The 14226-nt window shown below is 44.4% G+C and overlaps 1 protein-coding gene across 3 annotated transcripts; it reads left to right on the top strand.

The window, feature by feature from the left end:
* The first annotated feature begins 2068 nt into the window (after nucleotides 1–2068).
* Nucleotides 2069–13821, top strand: RTF2 (replication termination factor 2). Of its 3 annotated transcripts, none has more exons than XM_078866917.1 (9): nucleotides 2069–2130; nucleotides 3898–4025; nucleotides 4988–5082; nucleotides 5314–5407; nucleotides 5625–5764; nucleotides 6791–6869; nucleotides 7273–7386; nucleotides 11136–11187; nucleotides 12170–13821. In XM_078866917.1, exons 2-9 carry the CDS (start codon nucleotides 3957–3959, stop codon nucleotides 12601–12603), a joined length of 1077 nt encoding a protein of 358 aa, XP_078723043.1. In that variant the 5' UTR covers nucleotides 2069–2130; nucleotides 3898–3956; the 3' UTR covers nucleotides 12604–13821. The 3 variants fall into 3 exon arrangements, with proteins under 3 accessions (XP_078723043.1, XP_078723041.1, XP_078723042.1); XM_078866915.1 differs by having other exon boundaries at nucleotides 2069–2134; XM_078866916.1 differs by lacking the exon at nucleotides 2069–2130 and adding an exon at nucleotides 2161–2334.
* The last annotated feature ends 405 nt before the right edge of the window (nucleotides 13822–14226 follow it).

The raw sequence follows: 14226 nt of genomic DNA, 5'->3' as shown, positions 1-14226 counted from the left end.
GAATTTGATGACTTGCGACTCGACTTGGACTTGCATAACAATGACTTTGTCCCACCTCTGCTGATGAGACTCAAACGGTTGACATCCGTCCAAAGTTGTGTTTGCTTAAACAAATGCTGCTGCTGATTAAAATATTGTTCTGGAATGTCAATAGGTTGATGGACTAAACATAGCTATATATGTGGAGACACAGAACGAAGTTGTTGATGCTGTTGTGTGCTTGTATTGCGGGGAGAAGAGATGGGCTATTGAGCCAGTAAACATGCAACGTTGAGGCTAGCGTATGTTAATTTAAAAAAAAATCCTGTAATCCAAACTTTTTACGTGGATATGAGACAATTTCTGAAGGGTCTACAAAATCTGGAAACATTTTGGGGAGTTTATTTCGGACCTGAAATATATTTACAAAATACAACGACACGTGTGAACCTACTGAACATCTGTGAAAAAGAAAAAGCTTCAGCGCTCATCGGATTTGTGCAGGATAAATGAAGATTCTGAGGATGTTCCAGAAGATTCGGTGAGGCTCTTCCGAACCTGGAAGTCAATTGGATGATTGTCTTCCGCGTGTTCAGTTGGGAAACCAGAAGCGGTGGAATCTTCCAGAAGACTCGGTGGGGCTCGTCCGAACCTGGAAGACAATTGGATGAATGTCTTCCGTCCGTTCAGTTGGGAAACCAGAAGCGGTGGCATCTTCCAGAAGAATCGGTGAGGCTCTTCCGAACCTGGAAGTCAATTGGATGAATTTCTTCTGTCCGTTCAGTTGGGAAACCAGAAGCGGTGGCATCTTCCAAAAGACCCGGTGGGGCTCTTCCGAACCTGGAAGTCAATGCGATGAATGTCTTCCGTCCGTTCATTTGGGAAACCAGAGGCGGTGGCATCTTCCAAAATACCCGGTGGGGCTCTTCCGTACTTGGAAGTCAATTGGATGAATGTCTTCCGTCCGTTCAGTTGGGAAACCAGAAGCGGTGGCATCTTCCAGAAGACTCGGTGGGGCTCTTCTGTACCTGGAAGTCAATGCGATTAATGTCTTCCGTCCGTTCAGTTGGGAAACCAGAAGCGGTGGAATCTTCCAGAAGACTCGGTGAGGTTCTTCCGAACCAGGAAGTCAATTGGATGAATGTCTTCCGTCCGTTCAGTTGGGAAACCAGAAGCGGTGGCATCTTCCAGAAGACTCGGTGGGGCTCTTCTGTACCTGGAAGTCAATGCGATTAATGTCTTCCGTCCGTTCAGTTGGGAAACCAGAAGCGGTGGAATCTTCCAGAAGACTCGGTGAGGTTCTTCCGAACCAGGAAGTCAATTGGATGAATGTCTTCCGTCCGTTCAGTTGGGAAACCAGAAGCGGTGGCATCTTCCAGGAGACTCGGTGGGGCTCTTCTGTACCTGGAAGTCAATGCGATTAATGTCTTCCGTCCGTTCAGTTGGGAAACCAGAAGCGGTGGAATCTTCCAGAAGACTCGGTGAGGTTCTTCCGAACCTGGAAGTCAATTGGATGAATGTCTTCCGTCCGTTCAGTTGGGAAACCAGAAGCGGTGGCATCTTCCAGAAGACTCGGTGGGGCTATTCCAAACACGGAAGTCAATTGGATGAATGTCTTCCGTCTGTTCAGTTGGGAAAACAGAGGCGGTGGCATCTTCCAAAAGACTCGGTGAGGCTCTTCCGAACCTGGAAGTCAATTGGATGAATGTCTTCCGTCCGTTCAGTTGGGAAACCAGAAGCGGTGGCATCTTCCAGAAGACACGGTGGAGCTCTTCCGAACCTGGAAGTCAATGCGATGAATGTCTTCCGTCCGTTCAGTTGGGAAACCAGAAGCGGTGGCATCTTCCAGAAGAATCGGTGGGGCTCTTTCGAACCTGCAAGTCAATTGGATGAATGTCTTCCGCGTGTTCAGTTGGGAAACCAGAAGCGGTGGCATCTTCCAGAAGACTCGGTGAGGCTCTTCCGAACCTGGAAGTCAATTGGATGAATGTCTTCTGCGTGTTCAGTTGGGAAACCAGAAGCAGAGGAATCTTCCAGAAGACTTGGTGGGGCTCTTCCGAACCTGGAAGACAATGCGATTAATGTCTTCCGTGCGTTCAGTTGGGAAACCAGAAGGGCGACATCTTCCGGAAGAGGAAGAGGGTTGCCATTGTAAGTAAGTACGCAGATTTCCTGTGAACGCGCAGCAGTTAAACTCGTTTTTTAAAACGAGTACAGTTCCTTTTTAAATAACACGTTTGTAGATTGGAATACGTTGTTGGGAATGTGTACACGAAGACTGAACTTTTAAATATATACTTTGTTTTATTGGCGTTAGACTTGGTGTTAGGCCTGCACGCTAGGCGAGGCGTTTCGGTAAACTGTGAACATTACACTAAAAACACGAGTTACATAATTATAGTCTGTGATAACATTATAACTGTGGTGTTCATACGTTCTATTGTATCGCCGCGCTAGCCTATCATCCCTCAAGAGTAGATTGAGTAAATATATTGTAATCATTGAATCTCAAAGGGCCAAATCAGCTCTTAGGCTACATTATGGGCGTCCCGTGAATGTTTTACAATTTACACTTTAGGGACTCAACAGTGGTTGTCATACACACAAACTTGCTTCCGTCATGGAAACGTGGAATTGCCACCACTGTCTCGGGGTCACCAACGGAGATGAGCGTGTGGCTCCTTTTTTTTGTGCTCGATTGTGTAGTCAGGAGATTTGTGTTTACACTGCGCAGTGTACATTTAAATTCTGCAACGCTTACTGCGTTTGTTTATATACTCATTCACATCCCTTCTGTTAAACCCCTGCTGGATTCAGGCTTTTTTACGTTGTGTAGGTTATGGGGGTTGTTTGACTATACTTCACAATCAGTGCGGGTTGTTGAAAGGGTTGGGGAGCGGTTGGTGGCGCCTTGGGATCTGTTCTCATATCACTCGCCACTTAGGCCTCAGCAAGGTAAGGTCATTTACCCTCTTTACCGGGTAAAAGGGTAAGGGTAAAGGTGTCGACATGCCAAGGGGTAAGGTAAAGGGTAGGGTAAAGGTAGCTCGGAAGAATTACCCGGTAGGGTAAAGGTAGCGCGAAGTATTACCCGGTAAATACGGTGCCTTGTTTACCGCTAGAAGCTCCGTGGCGCAGTCCGTGGCCTCCATTTAATAAGTAATTTTTTAAAATATTTTTTAAAAAACACGCTTTTATGAAATGTACTAGTAATGGCAGAACTCCAGGAAGGGGCCGCAAAGCTTGCCATAACGTAAGGGACCGTGGCCAATTACAGCCAACGTCAGTTGACCGTGGACAAGTAGACCCAAGCCGAAACATAACATGAAAAAAGAATGTTTAAAAATATATATATTTTTTATGATATAATATAGTATTGTCATCAGTATGACATAAGTATACCAAGTTTGCAGTCGATACCATATTGGGAAGTGGGTTAAAATTGAGTTACAAGATTTGAGGATACAACAACAACAAGCGTGTAAAATTGGAATCATCGAGAGTATTCTATATTAATAAAGCGCTCTACCTAGCATTTACCGTTATAAACCTTTTTCACGTGTAGTATCCCAGTAATTACCCTGTAATCGGGTAATTTGTATGGGTTAAGGGTAAAAGGTAGGCTAGTTGCTTTTTACCTTACCTGCTAAAGGGTAGGGTAGAGTGATTGTATTGTAAGGTAAAAGGTAGGGTAAAGGTAGTCTCGTTTTTACCTTACCTTGCCGAGGCCTAATCGCCACTGACACCAGCCGAAATTGCGCTCGGGTTATCAGTTTCATTCTGCGTTATGCTAATCACTGCGCCACCGCTCTTGCCAGACTCATTTTTCTAACTTAAATCTTTGAAAACCATATACGTATCAAATGATGTATAAACTTATTGCGGTATGATTCATTTAATCAATGCACCGGTTCACAGGAATTTAGGACGAGGACGATAGTTTGCCTTTGGCTCCTGCCACGGAGTGAAAAGTCACGATGGGATGCGATGGAGGAACCATTCCCAAGAGACACGAGCTGGTGAAGGGGCCTAAGAAGAAGGCACAGGTAGGGAGTGGGATTACTCCCGATGATGACTTTCCTCACTGGTGTCTCGATCCATGGCTCACCTGTCTCATGAGGCTGTCATGATGGCACAGTGGTAACACTTGTGGCACAACTTGGGCACTTCTATGTGTTTGCACGAGGCACGACGGTGGCGAAATGTTAACTCCTTCGCCGAGGATGCAGGGACATGGGTTCGATCCCCACCCTGACGCCTGTATATTTGGAGTTTACATGTTCTCCCCTTGGTTACGTGGATTTTTCCCCGCCTCCTCTGGTTTTGCCCTCCATATTTATAAACATCCGTTTAGAGTGTTTGGCTGCTATAAATTTCCACGCAAAAAGCAGCTTCATTGAACTATCATTTGTGGCCAGGTCACTTCTGAAAAATAAATATACAGCTCAAGTTGGTCTTACCTGGTAAAATAAAAAAAATAGTTTTAGTTATAGTTTTTTGTTCTCCCCTGCTCTGCGTCAGTTTCCTCCGTGTCTGCTCCCATCGCAAAAAAACAATGTCATTGGTGCTGGCCAAACATCCCAATGTAGGACTTACAACTTTCGTAAATGCAGGAAATCTGGACTTTCTTTGGTAAATAAATAACATTTATTGTTATAACTGCCCGATCAAATGTCTTTAAATTATCTTCTAACAATATTGTATCTTTATGCACTCAATCAAGTGCCTTTTTTATTGTCATTTATTTTTTCCAGAATTTGATAGTCTGTATGTCGTCACTGCTAGAGACCCCTTTATTAAACCATACTCGGCTCTGCGGTTTGTTGCCCTCAAAATGTGCCGTCGTTTTGTTCAGAATTCTGTTCATAAACAATGAATACAGAGGAGACCATTCTTAAAGTGATGAAGATAGAATATTACAATTAGTGGAGGAATGTTATGCAGATGTATTTACACGTTTGTACCTGTGCGTGTGTGTGTGTGTACGTGCTTGTCTTCTGTTGTGCAGAGTGACAAGGATGCGGACCTGGCGGCACGCTGGTTTTATTGCGCGCTGAGTCAGCAGCCACTTCGTCCGCCTATAGTGGCCTGTGAACTCGGCAGGTGAGCAGGAAGGGAGGAGGGGAGCAAAGGGAAGCAGAGAGTGTTTATTTCTGCACATTTGATGCGTGCGTGTGTGTAAGCTTTATTGATAAAATCAGTACCTGTTGCAGTGTGTAATCATCAGCACTTGTGATGCTGACTACACCCCACCCCACCCCCTTGTGTCCATACTGCCCATAAGTACTTGCCCGATTAGTCTATTCAAGGTGTTTTGGGGATCTTTGTGTGCAGGCTGTATAACAAGGATGCCGTCATCGAGTTTTTGCTGGAGAAGAGTTCGGAGAAAGTAGCTGTGGAGACTTCTGCTCACATCCGCACCCTCAAGGTACGCACATGCGTGTTGCACGTCATGACCTGCTGTGGCTGTGTGCCCATGTGTGTCCCTGGGCATGTCTACACTTGTCCCTTTGTGTATGGGGCATTATTGAAATGTGTCCCCATGTGTTCTCATGTGGGCCCCAACCATCTCCACATATCCCCCATTTGTATGGCGTTTTATGGGTGTGTGTTGCTTGTCTCCGTGTTTCCCCACGTCTTTGCAGGACTTGACCGAGATGCGCCTGACGGAGAACACGCTGTGGCAGGGCGAGCATGCACACAGCAAGGGCGGCCAGACCACCAACATTCCCGCCCCACGTTTCTGCTGCCCCCTCATCGGCCTTGAAATGAACGGGCGCCACCGGTCAGTGCCACAACCACAGCAGCAGCAATAATAGCAGCAGCAGCGGTAGTAGCAGTGTCAGAAGCAGTATCTACATCAGTAGCTACAACAATAGCTACAACAATAGCTACAGCAGTAGCAATATCTACAACAGCAGCAATAGAATGTGATCATGGCAAAGTGACCACTGTTAACAGCAGATGGCAACAGGAGCCATAGTATCATGTTTATGTGTGTGGGTCTAACGGAGCAGTGACATGATGGGCATTGCACTGAGTTATTAACCCAGCAACCTGCGTCGTACTCTTAGGTTTTTTAGGTAAAGTCACGTAGGTAAAACATTTTAATTAATAAAAGTAAAATAAAAATAAAATAAAAATCACGACGTTTAGGAGGCAACACAAGCTTCCGTCTTCAGGTGGAACCGTCACAGAACGATAGCTGTATCAAGTAAGAGAAATTCCAAGAAAACAGTCCTTGTATATATACTGGTTGACGGTGGGAGGAGCCAAGGCAGGCACCTGGATATTATTATTGTGAGGTTCGGTGCGGCTGAAGCACGCCGTTAGGAATGAGCCTTTGTTGTGTAGAGTGGTTGAACTCGGAGGTTCCAAGAGTTGTTAAGGTGCGACTGATGTAAATGTGCGTGTAAATGGGACTGAGCCTTTTGTTATGTAGAGGTGGTACGGCTGAAACCGCTGCCAGGAATGAGTCATTGTTGTGTAGACTGAGTCGGTTGTGGGCCTCCCCTAGGTCCAGCTATACTACCTGGGAGGTCTTGTGTAAATAATATATGATGGTGAAGGTGACTTAGCCTTCACAGGGTATATAGTGTTCTGTGCTAAACGTGAGACCTTGGGAGACAGACAGAAGGGCATGGTCCTGGCCGCAACAATCTCCCGTGTGCCATGTCGGCCCGAATAGGTGCTCTTTAACAGCACTTACCCCAAACAGTCTACAAGGCATGTGTTTTTGTCATTCAATGTGATCCTTTGCTTTTCAACTGAGTGACAACCCATTGTGTGAATTGTGATGGTATTCCTGCAGTTTTGTGTTCATTCGGGGATGTGGCTGCACTTTCTCCGAGCGAGCTCTCAAGGAGATAAAGTCCAACGCCTGCCTCAAGGTAACGCAACACCATGGGCCTGCGCTTGGACAGAGTTTTAAGGCTGTGGTGGAGAACCTATCGCGCAGGACCACCCTTCACTCGGCCCGCAGCCAAATTATTACGACCTGCAAATGATAATAGCACGTCGTTACAAGCATCTGAGCTGCACTAATAGGGTACTAGAGGGAAATATTTTCAAGCTGGCAACAAACTGTTGCTAATTTTAACACTGTGCTCAATCAGTAAATTAATGCGTTAATGTGTGGTTGCCCGCTGAAGTAATTTTTTCACCCTTGGGAAGCAAACGGTTCCCCACCGCTGAGCTCAAGGAGACACGCACGATGGCACGCACGTGCAACACGAGGACAGCAGAGAGGAGCTAACACGATGAGATAGTCATAATGAGGTGTGCTATGGTCAGTGTGGCGTGACATTTCAGGACGACGATGTTGTGGTGCTGAACAGCTCCGCAGAGGAGATCAAGCAGCTGAGGGAGCGCATGCTCGAGCGTAGAGAACGTGCCAAGATTGAGCGGGTAGGTACGGCGGTGACGCCAGCACCACCAGCACCAGTACCATCGGCACAACCAGCAACACCACCTGCATTATCAATAGCGTCATGAATATCAGCACTCATAATCAACGATTTTTGGGTTTAGATCGCGTTATTTATAAATGTGTCGTAACCCTCCACCACCCGACACGGCCAATCAGTAAAAAAAGTGTCACGTTGACAAAAGACAAATAGTTCACTGCTTTAGCCCACCGGTGTGTTGAAGCGTGAAACCACAACATTTACAATTTGAGTACGACGTTTCGCTGGTAATTGCATCCAGCATCATCGGGCAATTCGCCAGAATGGTGAGGCTCTGCTGTGTCTCCCGTTCTTATATAGAGCAGCAGCAGGGTGACGTCATCATTAACTCATTAACTCATCAGGTGCAAAGATTTGAGGGGGGGGGGTTATTGTAATTATATACTTGATTAGTAATAAGGCTATTGTTACGATGCGAGTTGTAGATTAGTAATCATTTGGAATGTGTTCTATTGTGATTATGCTACATTAATAATCAGTTAGTGCTTGTTTCCCTTATAAGGAATTGTAATGCATCTTATTTAATAATACGCTTCCAGGCCGCACTAAGCCTGTAGCTGTCTGAGCGATTAAAGTTATTTCTGTTTCTCTCAATCTCAATGGATTCTCTAATTAGTCTTTGCCAGTAGTAACTAGTTTTACACAACACTTCAACGTTGTCAAAATCAATTGAGTGTCCCTGTTGACAAGCATGTTCTGCCACTGCCGACAGTTGTGTTTGCGATAGTTTAATATTTCTCTGGTGTTCTTTTAGTCTTACACTAACGTTACGCCCTGTCTGTCCAATATAGCATCTGCCACATACACAATTAATCCGATATACACCTTCTGTTGATAATTTAGGTAATTCGTCTTTAGTGCACGTTACTAATTGTTGAATTTTGTGTACTGTACCAAATCTTACTGTAATGTTTTGCTTTTGCAAAACACGGGCTAATTTGTCAGTTACTCCTGAGTTAAATGGTATTTTTATTGTTTTAATAATCTGATCGCTTTCAGCAGTGTTGCTTTGCGATCGTGATTTGGCATTTAGTGCTCTGTTAATTTGAGCATTATTGTAGCCATTCTGTCTTAGTGCTTCTTTAACATGTTTAATCTCTCTCACTAGACTTTCATCATCTGACACTGTTTTAGCCCGATGTATGAGCGTCTTGATTAGAGAGGATTTCTGAGCTGGGTGATGATGCGATTTCGCATTCAGATAGGCATCATTGTGCGTTTGCTTTCTGTAAACGCTGTGTGTTATTTTACCATTTAGGCCATGCCCAAGTAAAATATCCAGGAACGGGAGTGTGTTATTCACCTCCATTTCCATGGTGAACTGAATGGCCGGGTTTTGTGCATTGAGATGATTTAGAAAATCGTTAAGTGTATCTTTACCATGTGGCCAGACAACCAAAGTGTCATCCACATATCTAAACCAAAAGGATGGTTTTAATGTGCTCGAGGCAAGTGCTCTGGTTTCAAAGTTTTCCATGTACAAATTTGCTATAGCAGGAGATAAAGGAGAGCCCATTGCTGCTCCCTCCCTTTGTTTAAAGAATTCACCTCTCCATAAGAAGTAAGTGTTATTTAAACAATGGTCAGCGAGTTTCGGAATATCTTTTGGTAAATCTGTATTCTTTACCAGTGTATCAAGTAATTTAAGCGACTCGCTCACTGGAACCTTAAATAACACTTACTTCTTATGGAGAGGTGAATTCTTTAAACAAAGGGAGGGAGCAGCAATGGGCTCTCCTTTATCTCCTGCTATAGCAAATTTGTACATGGAAAACTTTGAAACCAGAGCACTTGCCTCGAGCACATTAAAACCATCCTTTTGGTTTAGATATGTGGATGACACTTTGGTTGTCTGGCCACATGGTAAAGATACACTTAACGATTTTCTAAATCATCTCAATGCACAAAACCCGGCCATTCAGTTCACCATGGAAATGGAGGTGAATAACACACTCCCGTTCCTGGATATTTTACTTGGGCATGGCCTAAATGGTAAAATAACACACAGCGTTTACAGAAAGCAAACGCACACTGATGCCTATCTGAATGCGAAATCGCATCATCACCCAGCTCAGAAATCCTCTCTAATCAAGACGCTCATACATCGGGCTAAAACAGTGTCAGATGATGAAAGTCTAGTGAGAGAGATTAAACATGTTAAAGAAGCACTAAGACAGAATGGCTACAATAATGCTCAAATTAACAGAGCACTAAATGCCAAATCACGATCGCAAAGCAACACTGCTGAAAGCGATCAGATTATTAAAACAATAAAAATACCATTTATCTCAGGAGTAACTGACAAATTAGCCCGTGTTTTGCAAAAGCAAAACATTACAGTAAGATTTGGTACAGTACACAAAATTCAACAATTAGTAACGTGCACTAAAGACGAATTACCTAAATTATCAACAGAAGGTGTATATCGGATTAATTGTGTATGTGGCAGATGCTATATTGGACAGACAGGGCGTAACGTTAGTGTAAGACTAAAAGAACACCAGAGAAATATTAAACTATCGCAAACACAACTGTCGGCAGTGGCAGAACATGCTTGTCAACAGGGACACTCAATTGATTTTGACAACGTTGAAGTGTTGTGTAAAACTAGTTACTACTGGCAAAGACTAATTAGAGAATCCATTGAGATTGAGAGAAACAGAAATAACTTTAATCGCTCAGACAGCTACAGGCTTAGTGCGGCCTGGAAGCGTATTATTAAATAAGATGCATTACAATTCCTTATAAGGGAAACAAGCACTAACTGATTATTAATGTAGCATAATCACAATAGAACACATTCCAAATGATTACTAATCTACAACTCGCATCGTAACAATAGCCTTATTACTAATCAAGTATATAATTACAATAACCCCCCCCCTCAAATCTTTGCACCTGATGAGTTAATGAGTTAATGATGACGTCACCCTGCTGCTGCTCTATATAAGAACGGGAGACACAGCAGAGCCTCACCATTCTGGCGAATTGCCCGATGATGCTGGATGCAATTACCAGCGAAACGTCGTACTCAAATTGTAAATGTTGTGGTTTCACGCTTCAACACACCGGTGGGCTAAAGCAGTGAACTATTTGTCTTTTGTCAACGTGACACTTTTTTTACTGATTGGCCGTGTCGGGTGGTGGAGGGTTACGACACATTTATAAATAACGCGATCTAAACCCAAAAATCGTTGATTATGAACAATATTGGTCGCGAAAGCCTACGTGTTAATATCAGCACTACCACCACTGATCACGAGTACCTCTAGCACAACTACCTTCAGCATCACCGGTATCAGCAGCAGCGAATCCCAGTGCCATGACCAACAGCAGTAGCATCCACATCAACATTATAAGCAGCACCACTACTGTCATGATCATCAGCACCATCACCTCCATCATCACCAATAATGCATCATCAGCAGCAGCAACAGGAGGATGAGCATTAACATATGAACAGTACCACCACTTTAATCACCAGAAATATCAACATCACCACTAGCAGCAGCATAGCCACCTCCACCGACATCATCAGCATCTTCGTCACCTGCAGCGGTACCAGTACTCAGCACCAGCGCTAGGATCGAGATACAAATCTGAAGTAAAATGGGATGTTTTTAGATTTGAGTCAAAAATTGCGTGTGTGTTCCGAGATAATTGTTGTGATATCCCCATCTGTTTCTGCAGAAACTGAAGAGGGTGAAATCCAATGGCTCACAGAGCACTAAAGCCCTCGAAGGTACAGTTGCTCAGACACGTGTGATCGCTGTTTAGACAAGTACATCCTCAAATTACTGGGCCAAGTCAGTTGTGGGTTTTCCTGGTATATTCCTTTTCCTTTACAAAATCCAAAAAATTTTCCACAACTTAATTTCACCTATTAATAGTTTGTAATATATTGCTTTTCATGTTGCTTGAAATTAGTACGGTTGGCTACATGTGGTGTGAAATAAGTTTTAAATACATACAAACCACTGAAAATCACAAGCAAATTCTGAAAGGCACACTCCAATGCAACAGTACTGTAATATACAGTACGAAACTGGATACAATGATGAGAATTGTTATGGTGAATATAATTAACATAATTAGTTATTTGATATGCCTGTTTCCCGTATTTGTCTCCACATAAAACAAATTAATTTATACATCCCATCAGATTACACGGCCTTCTAGTAGTGCATTTTCAACAGCATTCGTATAACACAAGCGAACTCTGGATCGGTTTGACATTGTGTCACAGCAGCAGTTAGGCTTGCTGGAAACAAAGCTGGTGAGACAATGCTGCCAGATATGTATAGGCAAGTACCGTTTTAACTGAGACTGCCTAGCACATCACATTTTACTGGTAGGAACCTCCTGGTTACACCAGCCCACAGGGGATTATTGTGTCCGTCCGTCGTGCATCCAAAAATGGGAGGGGTGGGGCTGGGTGGAGAGGGTGGGGGTGGGAGGGGTGGGGCTGGGTGAGGAGGGGCTGGTCACCCCGTGGTGCCCTTATAAAACTCAACGTTTAACCTACTCGCCCGCCCTCACAGTCGGCCATATTTGCGGAATACACCACGCCGCCGTTGACCCTGGCCATTGACCGAGCAACCCAACGTCCTACCAGCTCCCTCCGCAGGACAATGTGTTTAGAGGCACTCGCTCTCTCTCTCTCTGACAATCTGACCAGGTGGTTAACTTCGGGTCGTCCTTGTGTACGCGTGCGTGTGTTACAGAGCCAAGCACATCCGCTCATGTCTTTAAGAGACCTTGGCCCGTGGCAGCAAGTCCTGCGGTGGAGGAGGTGGGGCTCAGGGCGGAGAAGGTTGCACGCCTCCCCGTGGAGAAGGTTGGCCCTACTGTGGAGGAGACCCACCTTCCAGTGGAGAAAGTTGGCCCCACAGAAGAGAAAGTTTGCCCTACAGAGGAGAAGGTCGGCACCACAGAGGAGAAATTGGCGGCGGGCCCCGAAGGGGAGGTGAAGAATGGCAAGATGCCTGTGGGCAAGCAAGGACGGGAGGGAAAGCGAGCGGTGGGAGCTGAGGACACAAAGTCGGCCAAGAAAGACGCGAAGCCCTGCTCGGAGACGTACAAGTCCCTGTTCACCTCTCACAGCTCGGCCCAGAAGGAGACGGCCCACTGGGTCACCTACAATCCCTACTACAATTGAGCCCGAGTGTGTTCTCGTTACATATAAATGCACGAACACGCTCACGCACATCTTCCCCAAACCCTCGGAGCACTGGAAGATGTTTCGGCATTTGTGGATGTAGTGGAATGTTTCCTAAGTTTTTATTGATCTCCCGGTGCGGCAGTTTGAACATGAGTCAATTTTCATAAATCCGCCCCCTACCCCCCCCGCCTCTGTCTACCCAGCAGTGTGGCTCGGTACACCACAAGTCACTCTGCAAATTCTGTGTGTGGCCATCGTGGAAGAGTAGGCCAAAATAGCCTGTAGAGGGCCTCTCCAGAGCTCCCTCGAATGGAGTCCCTTGCTCCAGCAGTAACATGAGCAAGTTATTGCAGTGCTGCACCTTTTCATCTTGAGCAATACAAGTTAATGTTAGATTTGGAGTGGTTGCATAGCGCACTGCACAATGAAGCCTGTGACCTGAGTTGTATTCCTGGCCTTGGCTAACATCCGTGATTAGTGATATCTAAGCTGGTCCTGAGCATCCCGTCAACTTTGCCAACCAGCATTGACCATACTTCACCATGTGAAGTACAACGCCCATGACTGAAGCAGCCTTGGGAGGGCTTCATCTCGCGTTGAATTGACAAAGGTGCTGTACATTATTCAGTTAATGGATGAAAATAAGACGATACTTTTTTTTCAATATGCTTGCGAGTTCTGATTGTGTTTTTTATTCTCAACATATTTCCATCAGGAAACATTGTCATTGTTTCATGAAGAGCCTGGGACTTGTTGAGCCTCTCTTGATTCTAGATTTGAAGCTTTTGTGACTGCAAGGATTCACACTCTTAGGTTTTTTCGGTAAAGTCACGTAGGTAAAAATAAAAAAAATAATAGAAGTAATAGAAATAAAATAATAGATCACGACGTTGTGTTGCCTCCGAAACGTCGTGATCTATTTTATTTCTATTTTATTTTTACCTACGTGACTTTACCGAAAAAACCTAAGAGTAAGCCTCTCTTGGTTAAATTCTGGTAAATGAAGAACATTGCTGTAATTATGCAGTACTGTGTTCAACTTCCTCCACACGTCTGTGCTTTTTTCCTGCAGAAATATAAAGGAGTGAATTCACATGAATTACAGCATAAACCCGTGCTTTCCGTTTAATATTAATTTTATATTCATCTTAACCACAATCCTTTCGGTTATGTTTCATTCTGTCAAGTAGTGAGTAAAATATGTATTGTCAAGTGTTTTAAGACTTCAGTTGTGCATTCATCATATAGGCTTGGTTTTGGCATCTGTTGACTAACATCAACATTATTACATAGCGGGCCACCAGGGTGAAAGCTTAAATGTGTTAAGGTCCTGTGGTTGAAACGTCTGGAGAAAGCCACTGGATGGTCTGTGTGATCCTTACATTATTGATGATCTTATTCACGACTAAACCACGTGAATTCCCCCATTCCCGTTACAATGAAGGAAACATTTAAGAAGATTCTATTTGGATATCTTGCAGATCAGTGCAACGTCGCATGAGATAACGGCCCACAGAAGTGGATATCACAGAATTCGTGGTTCACAAAGTAGGTGGCAGCACTTGCCACACACCCTACCACCGAGAGTAATGGATGAGTCAACATTTAATTCTCACATTT

Source organism: Lampetra fluviatilis, chromosome 23, assembly GCF_964198595.1.
Source record: "Lampetra fluviatilis chromosome 23, kcLamFluv1.1, whole genome shotgun sequence".
Lineage (NCBI taxonomy): Eukaryota > Metazoa > Chordata > Hyperoartia > Petromyzontiformes > Petromyzontidae > Lampetra > Lampetra fluviatilis.
Note: the sequence above shows the minus strand (reverse complement) of the source record. Positions and strands in the feature narration are given on the sequence as shown.